Below are 11,800 nucleotides of genomic sequence, written 5' to 3'. Positions count from 1 at the left end.
GCCGCTACAACAACAACAACAACTATCGTCAGTGACGTGATGACAGCGCGTTGATTGCACCCATTCCCGGTGCTCCACCGGCGCGGCGGTAAATACATAAAAGTAAGTAACGTTACGCCTGGTTGCATGGTATCCGGATATATGACCATGGTATCCGGATATATGACCATGGTATCCGGATAGATGACCATTTGGACAATCGCGATGCTGCTGGCTTTCCGGTCGCACTCAGGCGGGGTCAGGTTAATATGAGGAGGCAGGGCAGGTAGCTTATAGCCGAATGAAAGGTTAAATCTCCGTCACTAGAGACTTCAACAGTTACCTACCTATACCTTATATAGTGTCGTTTAATTCCCTATTAAACACAAGTATGGATAGAAATATGGGTGGGGCTCTTACCTTCAAAGTTCTTAACAAGTGTCTGAGCATCGCTCGTCCAGTTATATTGTCTGAGTACATCAGAATGATAGGTGAGATTCCATAGGTTCTCGATTACCTGACGACGAATCTTGGTTACGTTCTGGCGAACCTGAAATAAAATGAAAAAATATTTTAGGGGTCCAGTAAACGAGGAAGTAACGTCTCATTGTCTCAAAAGCGTAGCGTACATCAGAATGATAGGTGAGATTCCATAGGTTCTCGATTACCTGACGACGAATCTTGGTTACGTTCTGGCGAACCTGAAATAAAATAAAATAAAAAAAAAAAATATTTTAGGAGTCCAGTAAACTGAGGGAGTAACGTCTCATTGTCTCAAAAGCGTAGAGGGAAGGAAGACAGGATAGGAGGTTTGATCCCAAGGACAAAGGAGAAGGACCTGTATCACCGAAAGTCTTATCGTCCCGAAGTCGAAGATAGATACAGGATAGGAGAAGGCCAGCCATTCCATGAGTGAACCTTTTCTGTTTAGGATTCGTAGAAGCTAAAAAAAAAAGTTTAACCCATCCTTTAGGGCTTTTTGCTCCTACACCTAAGCCTCAGAGTGGGGTTTTTGTGTATGAGATGAATTTGTGTTTAGGATGAAATCTACGCCTTGCGGGAACCAAACCCGCGAACTAGATCATACAAGGCAGCCGCGCTACTCTCCGAACTAACTAGGTTGGCTCTACCATGAAGACAGGATAGGAGGTTTGATCCCAAGGACAAAGGAGAAGGACCTGTATCACCGAAAGTCTTATCGTCCCGAAATCGAAGATAGGTACAGGATAGGAGAGGGCCAGCCATTCCATGAATGAACCTTTTCTGTTTAGGATTCGTAGAAGCTAAAAAAAAAGCTTAACCCATCCTTTAGGGCTTTTTGATCCTACACCTAAGCCTCAGAGTGGGGTTTTTGTGTTTGAGATGAATTTGTGTTTAGAATGAAATCCACGCCTTGTGGGAACCGAACCCGCGAACTAGATCATACAAGGCAGCCGCGCTACTCTCCGAACTAACTAGGTTGGCTCTACCACTAATGGACTTGATGGTTTACTCACGTAAATCTCATGTTCCTTCTCCAGTGACTCGAACATGAAGGCTCCCATGACACAATAGGACACGACCATAGCTACCAGTATGACATGGAGGAACAGACAGGTGAAGATCTTCCACGCATAGTACACGATGGTAGTGCAGCGGTTAGGCCCCACCTCCATCTCCTCCATCATCATCTTCACGTCCGCAGAGTGGAGGAAGTACTGGAGAGGTTCTTAGACTTCTTGGAGATGGGACTTCTCGTCCAGGAACAGGAAAGGTGAAGATCTTCCACGCATAGTACACGATGGTAGTGCAGCGGTTAGGCCCCACCTCCATCTCCTCCATCATCATCTTCACGTCCGCGGAGTGGAGGAAGTACTGGAGAGGTTCTTAGACTTCTTGGAGATGGGACTTCTCGTCCAGGAACAGGAGGGTCTTAGAGATGAAAGAGGTTCTTAGACATTTGGAAAAATGCCTCATTTACACTGCTAGAATACTGAAAAGCCTCTTTACCTGCATTTAGGGATAGAAGATTGCCTTGGAATTTTGATACATTTTAGGGAATGAAGAGGTTCTTAGTTCTTGGAAATCACAGAGGCTCTTAGAAGTTATTGAAGAGATTGAAGAGTAAGAGTTTCTTAGGCATTGAAGAGGTTCTCAGAAATTTTTAAGATATGTAGGTGTACCTAGGTAGTTAAGTATCACCCATTGTGAGAAATTCTGGGATGTTGAAAAAGTTTTAAACATTTTGAAGACGCGCGGAGGTCGAATAAAAATAAAAAAAAAAGATCCTCAGAAATTGAAGATTTCCTTTCAAATTGAAAAGGTTCTTGGAAATTCTTAAACATAAAACGCAATTACATTGCACCGTGCGTTGGGCTCACTGGTTTTTTGATCCGACTCATTTACACTGCTAGAATACTGAAAAGCCTCTTTACCTGCATTTAGGGATAGAAGATTGCCTTGGAATTTTGATACATTTTAGGGATGGAAGAGGTTCTTAGTTCTTGGAAATCACAGAGGCTCTTAGAAGTTACTGAAGAGATTGAAGAGTAAGAGTTTCTTAGGCATTGAAGAGGTTCTCAGAAATTTTCAAGATATGTAGGTGTACCTAGTTAGGTATTACCTATTGTGAGAAATTCTGGGATGTTGAAAAAGTTTTAAACATTTTGAAGACGCGCGGAGGTCGAATAAAAAAAAAGATCCTCAGAAATTGAAGATTTCTTTTCAAATTGAAAAGGTTCTTGGAAATTCTTAAACATAAAACGCAATTACATTGCACCGTGCGTTGGGCTCACTGGTTTTTTTTTTCTCGGCTGGGATTGAACCCACGCCCTCCTGTTTACCAGGCGAGCGCCTTGACCACTACACCACCGACGCAGGGTCAGGCTCATCTCGAAGGTCAGATTATCTAGAGCCAGCACAAATTCCCTTCCTTCAATTATTTTAACCTTTCAGAAGCCCGGTCCAGAAGGTCAGATTATCTAGAGCCAGCACAAATTCCCTTCCTTCAATTATTTTAACCTTTCAGAAGCCCGGTCCAGAGTCCGACCAAACCCTAAATGGCGGAACTTTGGTTCAGAATAACGGCCGAACCGTACCTTCTGGAAACAGGACCCAAGGATATCTGCATAATTTATCGAATCTGTGTGCCAAGTTCGAGCTACTTTGCCTGAAATATCAAGGACTGAGCTACCTCGGCTGGGATTGAACCCACGCCCTCCTGTTTACCAGGCGAGCGCCTTGACCACTACACCACCGAGGCAGGGTCAGGCTCATCTCGAGGGTCAGATTATCTAGAGCCAGCACAAATTCCCTTCCTTCAATTATTTTAACCTTTCAGAAGCCCGGTCCGGAGTCCGACCAAACCTTCTCCATCAGTATGGCTTTAGTTTAACCCCTCCCCTCCTCGTATTCTCCTCTTTATTAAGAATATTTTCTGCTCTATGTTCTGTGTTTATAAAAAGTCTATATTTAGCCATCATATTCTTCCTATGGCATAATTATTACCTACTTAGATTAGTTTATAATGCTCTGAGAGAGAATACATGAATCACATGATTGTATCGAAAATCCAGGTCCCTTGCTACAACTATACATTATAATGGTGCAGTGAACTGTGGAAATCAGATAAGGGGCCTCAAAGGAGCCCCCTTAGTGCCGATCCGGTCCAAAATTCAATTAACCAATGTCCTTTAGGGGCCTAACATGTTAGCCAAATTTCAATAAAATCAGATAAGCCGTTCGCGATGTCCAACCGGGCCCAAAATCTTTTGAGAAAATGTTCTTCAAGTGTTGACCAATTGAACCTTTTTGGCCAAAATTTGTACAGCGTGGGTAAAGCTGTGTTCACATAAAGTCGACGGCCGTCGATCGATGTCGACTGAAACCGTCCAAACTGCCTCGACAACATAGATTCACCTCGTCGATCGACGGCCATCGACTATGTGTGGAGACAGCTTTATGTCGACTGCACTTGATGTGTGATATGGACTGTACATCGTGTACAATATCGATGGACAGTACTCGATGAGTTTCCTCTAAGTCAGCGATTCTCAACGAGGGGTACGTGAGAGACCCTCCGCGGTACTCGAAAACAAATTGCGTAATGGCGGACACACTTGATGTGTGATATGGACTGTACATCGTGTACAATATCGATGGACAGTACTCGATGAGTTTCCTCTAAGTCAGCGATTCTCAACGGAGGGGTACGTGAGAGACCCTCCGCGGTACTCGAAAACAAATTGCGTAATGGCGAACAAAGAATAACAAAAGCAAATTTTGAAATTTGACGGCTTATCAGTGCAAGTACAGTCCGAAAAGGTACTGAATATTGACCTCAAGGTACTGAAGTAGGTACTGACTTTTTTCCAAAAGGTACTGAGAGTGTTTAGAACCCAGTATATGAGATGGCCTGCACCACTTCCGGATGTAAGATGTTCGCGCTCTTCCACTCAACCGCGCGGTAGGCTTCGGATATGAGGGTGTTGGGGAAGAGGATGTAGCTGAGAGGTTTGATGGGAGGCCAGACAGCCTCTACCGGCCATATATAACCTGCGGAGGGAATGATATGTGTTAATGTTAGTCTAGTTTATTTGGTACTGAAGTAGGTACTGACTTTTTTCCAAAAGGTACTGAGAGTGTTTAGAACCCAGTATATGTAGTAATGGTACACAATTACACATTAATCTAGGTATGGGTACCCGGTACTCATTATGATGGTGGCGGGGGTACGTGAGATTAAACCCGGGTACCCGGAACGCGGGTTCGAGTCTTGACCAGAGCAGGTTTATCGAAAATGTCTCATGTGCATTTACCAAAATGTAAGTTAATTCACTGCTAAACTCTAATGTCACGACTCCAAAAAACCATTATTTAAATTGGCCGATCTCAAAAATTAGGGGGATAGAAACTTTTGAGGAGTGTGTCAGGGTCAAGGAGCACCTTATACCTCCATGGTCAGGTTAAATTGGCCGATCTCAAAAAATAGGGGGATAGAAACTTTTGAGGAGTGTGTCAGGGTCAGCTTGCGTTCCACTGTAGATAGTGAAGGTATTACCACCTTAAAGACGAGCCCGAATGAAGTGGGGGGGGGGGGTGAGGTCCAACCAGTTTAAGCACTTGTGACGTACAAGCGCAGATACATTAAAATGTCGAAAAATGGACCTACACGCCTACGTAGAGTTGGCAAATTTCCACCAGTAGGTAAATGGTTTCTTCAAATTGGACTGACCCTAAAGGCAAAGGCCTTTCACTTCTTACCTATTACAATACCACACTTACCGAGCACAATACCAGAGAGTCCCTCCACATTGAGCAGAACGTAGGATAACCACACTGAACCTCTGGGTGTCCAATAGAAGGTGAAGTAGATAGTGAGCATGCTAGCGATGTTGAGAAGATTGTAACAAGCCAAGAACAGACCGTGGGCGAGGAATATTTCAAATATCGGTACATGTCCACAAATGAGGACTGCATTTCCACTTCTACTTTCAATGTGCGCATGTAGTCTGGAATGGAAATTGGGAACATTTTGACGATAAGGAAACGATCCCATTCGTCTCAGCAAAGTTATACATAACGTCCTTCTCAGGCTTCGCGGGGTATCGCATACGGTCGCGCTTAGAGCTCCCGTGGCTACGCGGGGTTGAAACTGTCGAGGGTCTAGGTTTGCTTTCAGGACCAATGCCATTTTTGAACAAACCATTTACTGATGAAAAATTGTAAAATGAAACAATACGTTGAAGTTTGACTTATCTGCACTTACGATCATTGGGGGCATATCAGCAACTCGCTTATCATAACCACACGCCGTGAGTAGTCCACGGTACATGTCCACAAATGAGGACTGCATTTCCACTTCTACTTTCAATGTGCGCATGTAGTCTGGAATGGAAATTGGGAACATTTTGACAATAAGGAAACGATCTCATTCGATTTAACGTCCCATCAACATAAAAAACGATTTAGTCTCATTCGAGCAGGATAAACAAGGTGTATTCTATTCTATTCTATCCCAGATTTGATTTAAATAGGTAGTCGACAAAAAAAAACGATCTCATTCGATTTAACGTCCTATCAACATAAAAAACGATTTAGTCTCATTCGAGCAGGATAAACAAGGTGTATTCTATTCTATTCTATCTCAGATTTGATTTAAATAGGTAGTCGACAAAAAATAACGATCTCATTCGATTTAACGTCCTATCAACATAAAAAACGATTTAGTCTCATTCGAGCAGGATAAACAAGGTGTATTCTATTCTATCCCAGATTTGATTTAAATAGGTAGTCGACAAAAAATTTGCACTCTTATTATGATTGTAAATACCCATTTCAAAGGGTTATACATATTCTGGTGTTCTCGTGTTGATCCAGCAACTAAATGGGAAGTATTGTGTCTCTTCTCACCCATCTGATGAGGTCTCTGGATAAAGGGCCAAATTGCATAAATTGAGTTTTGAGGTAAGGTTCAAAGTTTTCAACTAAGCATAAAAGCATAAATCTGATTTGATAAAATGATGTAAAATACTGTTTTAAACACATTTATTGCCATATTTTTTACCCATTTTAGACGGAGAATTCGTAATTACGGAAAAATCAAGTGTGAAAATTGGCCCTTTTTCAATAGATCGATTTTAAGTAGAAACAAAAAGACTTTTCTCTTTTTAATTTTATTTTCTGCATAAATAAATTAATAAAAAGAGACACTGAGGTCATTCTCACTCTTCGGACCTCCATTTTAAACTAAAATCTAATGTTGGGAATTCGGAAAAAGGGCCAATTCGCCATTTGGCCCTTCTTCCAGAGACCTCCTCATATGTAGATAAGGTACTACTGGACGGGAAAAGATGTTTCATTGCTACGAAATAAAAACGGCGTGGTGGTGGAACACTCATCAAGATTCCAAATCGCGAGACCCTAAAAGCCAGGGTCTTTGGCATATGCTTATCTTGCCACATGGTTTATCTCGAAATGGTTCACTGTAGCCTGTAGCTCTCTCTCTCTCGGTTCTCTCTCTCTCTCTCTCTCTCTCTCTCTCTCTCTCTCTCTCTCTCTCTCTCTCTCTCTTTCTCTCTCTCTCTCTCTACTTACCAGTAGTATCACCCCAGACATCTATGGTGGAGTTCTCAATGAGTTCCTTCTTAGATCTCATGCCATGTATCATGCGAGCTGCTATACCCTGAGAGAAATTAGCTGAGATTTCCAAGATGGCGACGATAGTGCCCTTCCTGCCATCGGACATGGCCTCATCCATGAGTGGGTAATAGATCTGAAAATCAGAAAAGGCAAAAGTCTGGGGTCTTCTGGCATATGTATGTGGGATTATATCCAGCTGCGAAGAAAGAATAGGAGAAACGGCGAAGGTCTTATCGTCCCTAAAGCATAGAGAGAACAGGTGAAAGTCAACCGTTCCGAGAACGAACCCTGTTTATGTTTAGGATAACGTACTCTCCAAGCTAACTAGGTCTGGCTTAGGACGATAGTGCCCTTCCTGCCATCGGACATGGCCTCATCCATGAGTGGGTAATAGATCTGAAAATCAGAAAAGGCAAAAGTCTGGGGTATTCTGGCATATGTATGTGGTAGATATCCAGCTGGTAGGAGAGAATAGAAGAAACGGCTAAGGTCTTATCGTCCCTAAAGCATAGAGAGAACAGATGAAAGTCAACCGTTCCGAGAACGAACCCTGTTTAGGATAACGTACTCGCCAAGCTAACTAGGTCTGGCTTAGGCAAAATGTAAATGTCTCGCATATTGTGGTATGACGCCCAGCTGCGAGGAAAAGTTAATAAACCTAGATAAATCTTATAACTTGACTTGGTCTCAAACCACCAACTTTCAGATCCAAAGTCCAACGCGTTAACCACTACACTACTGTGGTACGTGAAGGTGAAACGGACAAACAACATCCTTACCATAGGAAATAGAACTGTAAAATCATAATTACAAATAAATAAAATCATTACCTACCTCTCAGTATAGTTTCTCTTCTAAAAAAAAAAGGTCTGGCTTAGGCAAAATGTAAATGTCTCGCATATTGTGGTATGACGCCCAGCTGCGAGGAAAAAAATAGAATATGCCTTGTTACAAAATCGTTCCCCAGTTAATAAACCTACTTAGATCAATCTTATAACTTGACTTGGTCTCAAACCACCAACTTTCAGATCCAAAATCCAACGCGTTAACCACTACACTACTGAGGTAGGTGAAGGTGAAACGGACAAACATACAGACAAACAACATCCTTACCATGGGAAATAGAACTGTAAAATCATAATTACAAATGAAAAAAAAAATGATTATTATTACAAAATGCTTACCATAGGGATATTAGGGTTCCGACTGCGCCAGATTGTAATAAACTGACAGCCGAGGTTGCTGTACTTCCCAGAGGGTACGCAAGGGGGCGTGCTGTTCAGAGCCAGGGCCTCGCAATTTCCACCACTCTCATGGTTCACGAATCCTACTGTGGCAGGCGGGAAACTGGTGAGCATTTCATTACAGGCGACAATACACAGGGCAGAGAAGATGAAACTAATTGTGAAGAACACGCTGCAAAGAGCGAAAGGGTTTCATTACAGGCGACAATAATAAACTAGTGGTCAGGGGAAATTAAATTGATACCAAGGGCAAGGTAAACCTAGACCCTTAACAAATGGAGTGTGTCTGAAGGCATGTGATGTGTTCCAATCCACTCGATCCCAACTGTAGAAATTGATCAGGAATAGGGCCTTGAAGATCCCAAAATTAGAACTGTGATCTTTCTTTCATCGAAATAGAACCAATTTTATGACGTCACTTGGACTCGAACCACCGACCTCATCTCCGTCGCTCTAACATACATAATTACAGTAGAACCTCGATTATTTCAATCCCAAAATCAGTTCAAAATAGGGTATTTATTAACCATTTTTTTTTTCCTTTGTATCTAAATTTTGCCCCTTTTCCATTGTTTTATACGGAATTTCAATTATTTCAACTTTCGATTATTTCAACTACCAGGTTGCAATTAGGTATTGAGGACTGAGCATTGCAAACGCTTTTTGAGCTTTTTCAAAGATTTGGCGTTAAATAGCGGCCGAACCGTACATTTCTCGAGGTCTATCCCGCGGACACTTTTGATCATCATATACGTATTATGGAAGCTGTCTGCAAAATTTGAGCGACCTGCGAATAAAGGTAAACTCGTGAGAAGCGCCAGGTCCTTTTGAGCTTTTTCCCTGTATAACCCGAAATAGCGAAACTTTTGGTCGGGAATAACGGCCGAATCGTATCATCTGGAAACAGGGCCCGTAGATATTTTTGATCTACATAATTGAATCTCTATTTCCGCCGCAACCGTTTAAGGGACGACTATATTTTCCGGCCGTTTCCGCAGGGCGTTCAATATTTACCTGCTAGATGACAGCGAGCATACACTCCGGACATTTTATCCACGGCCAGCAGTTACGGGAAATTGATCCTGGCCCAGGTGATGATTTTATACAGGATAGCCTTGGTGTGAGGCCACACAGCACTTAGACTTTGTCTCTTCTTTGCGTACGGATGTTTGAATACGACTTTCTGTGAAGAGAAGAATAAATAAAATAAAATAAACAATAAAACCAAATCGAAAGTATTGTGTCCCTTCTCGCCCATCTGATGAGAAGCATACTACGAGATGGGCATGCTACGACACAGACCACATGCGTCTAATGTAGCTACGAAATAAAAACGGTGGGTGGAACACTCATCTTGAAAAAATAATAATAATAAAATGTCGTCCCAAAGCAAGCATAGAGTGCTAGGGCTGATTGAGAGACTGGCGATAAACTCTGACCCCATCTAATCACGGGAAAAGGCGAAGTAAATGAAGAAAAACCAGCCTAATTAGCTTGGTTGGTAGCGCGTCTGCCTTGTAAGCGCTAGGCCGCGGGTTCGATTCCCGCCCGGGGCGGATTTTATCCTGATGGGATAATGTTCCTTCTCGGAACGGCTGGCTTTCTCCTATCCTGTCTTCCTTCTCTCTTCGATTTTGGGACGATAAGACCTAAGCAGTCACAGCTCCTTCTGACAAACCTCTTTTTTTTTTAAGAAGAAGAAGGAGGAGGGCTTACCGCGGTGGGTGTTACATCCTGAGTAGCCTGATTCTGTACGTAACATAACTGTAGGAATACATCTTCCAATGTGGTGGCTTGGTATTGTTTAATGAGATCCTCAGGGGGGGCTTCAGCCAGTAGCACGCCTTGTCTCATCAGAGCAACCTGAGAGAAATATACAAATCAGATATGTAGGTTATCCTAATCGGGTTTCCTAATGGTTGTCTTTTCTGACGAAATTCCTGTGTGCGGAGTTCAGTATGTAGGACTATTTTTTTTTTTTTTTTAAATAAGTTTCCTTTTATATTTCATCGACAAAAAACTCAGAACATACATTTTTCATGTACCTAAATGGTATACCCACCCGTATAAGCAGAGCTTGTGCCACGGATGGGGAAGCTTGTGCCACGGATGGGGAAAACAATGGGGTACTGTTTGTCCCTACACCTAAACTTCAGTGCGCGACTATAGACCATGGACCAATGACCCTCGCCGAGACCATCGACCATCACGGAAAAAATTCTAGGCTCAATGTCTTGATTTTCTGTGAGGGTCGGTACTATGGTCAAGGCTCTGTTGAAGACGCTTCTATTCATTAGAACGGTTCTCTCTTTGGTCGGTCCTATGGTCAAGGCTCTGTTGAAGACGCTTCTATTCATTAGAACGGTTCTCTCTTTGGTCGGTACTATGGTCAAGGCTCTGTTGAAGACGCTTCTATTCATTAGAACGGTTCTCTCTTTGGTCGGTACTATGGTCAAGGCTCTGTTGAAGACGCTTCTATTCATTAGAACGGTTCTCTCTTTGGTCGGTACTATGGTCAAGGCTCTGTTGAAGACGCTTCTATTCATTAGAACGGTTCTCTCTTTGGTCGGTACTATGGTCAAGGCTCTGTTGAAGACGCTTCTATTCATTAGAACGGTTCTCTCTTTGGTCGGTACTATGGTCAAGGCTCTGTTGAAGACGCTTCTATTCATTAGAACGGTTCTCTCTTTGGTCGGTACTATGGTCAAGGCTCTGTTGAAGACGCTTCTATTCATTAGAACGGTTCTCTCTTTGGTCGGTACTATGGTCAAGGCTCTGTTGAAGACGCTTCTATTCATTAGAACGGTTCTCTCTTTGGTCGGTACTATGGTCAAGGCTCTGTTGAAGACGCTTCTATTCATTAGAACGGTTCTCTCTTTGGTCGGTACTATGGTCAAGGCTCTGTTGAAGACGCTTCTATTCATTAGAACGGTTCTCTCTTTGGTCGGTACTATGGTCAAGGCTCTGTTGAAGACGCTTCTATTCATTAGAACGGTTCTCTCTTTGGTCGGTACTAGGCGAGGGTCGGTACTATGGTCAAGGCTCTGTTGAAGACGCTTCTATTCATTAGAACGGTTCTCTCTTTGGTCGGTACTATGGTCAAGGCTCTGATGAAGACGCTTCTATTCATTAGAACGGTTCTCTCTTTGGTCGGTACTATGGTCAAGGCTCTGTTGAAGACGCTTCTATTCATTAGAACGGTTCTCTCTTTGGTCGGTACTATGGTCAAGGCTCTGTTGAAGACGCTTCTATTCATTAGAACGGTTCTCTCTTTGGTCGGTACTAGGCGAGGGTCGATGGTCTGTTCTCCGTTGTGGACGCCAACTCAGAGTGGGCTTTTTGTGTACAACAGGTTTCATAGTTAGCTTGGTTGGTAACGCGTCTGTCTAGTAAGCGCTAGGCCGCGGGTTCGATTCCCGCCCGGGGCGGATTTTATCCTGAAGGGATAAGGTTCGTTC

The 11,800-nt window shown here is 42.9% G+C and overlaps 1 protein-coding gene across 1 annotated transcript; it reads right to left on the bottom strand.

Moving 5' to 3' along the window:
- Positions 1–4,348: 4,348 nt before the first annotated feature.
- Positions 4,349–10,205, bottom strand: LOC113471871 (the record flags this gene model as incomplete). Its single annotated transcript, XM_026831329.1, has 7 exons — positions 4,349–4,512; positions 5,221–5,468; positions 5,712–5,844; positions 7,054–7,231; positions 8,283–8,514; positions 9,413–9,525; positions 10,059–10,205. Coding segments are annotated over 7 exons (1,215 nt in total), but the record flags the coding sequence as incomplete, so codon positions are not given.
- Positions 10,206–11,800: the final 1,595 nt, after the last annotated feature.

Source organism: Diaphorina citri, unplaced genomic scaffold, assembly GCF_000475195.1.
Source record: "Diaphorina citri unplaced genomic scaffold, Diaci psyllid genome assembly version 1.1 scaffold3178, whole genome shotgun sequence".
Taxonomy (NCBI): domain Eukaryota; kingdom Metazoa; phylum Arthropoda; class Insecta; order Hemiptera; family Psyllidae; genus Diaphorina; species Diaphorina citri.
Note: the sequence above shows the minus strand (reverse complement) of the source record. Positions and strands in the feature narration are given on the sequence as shown.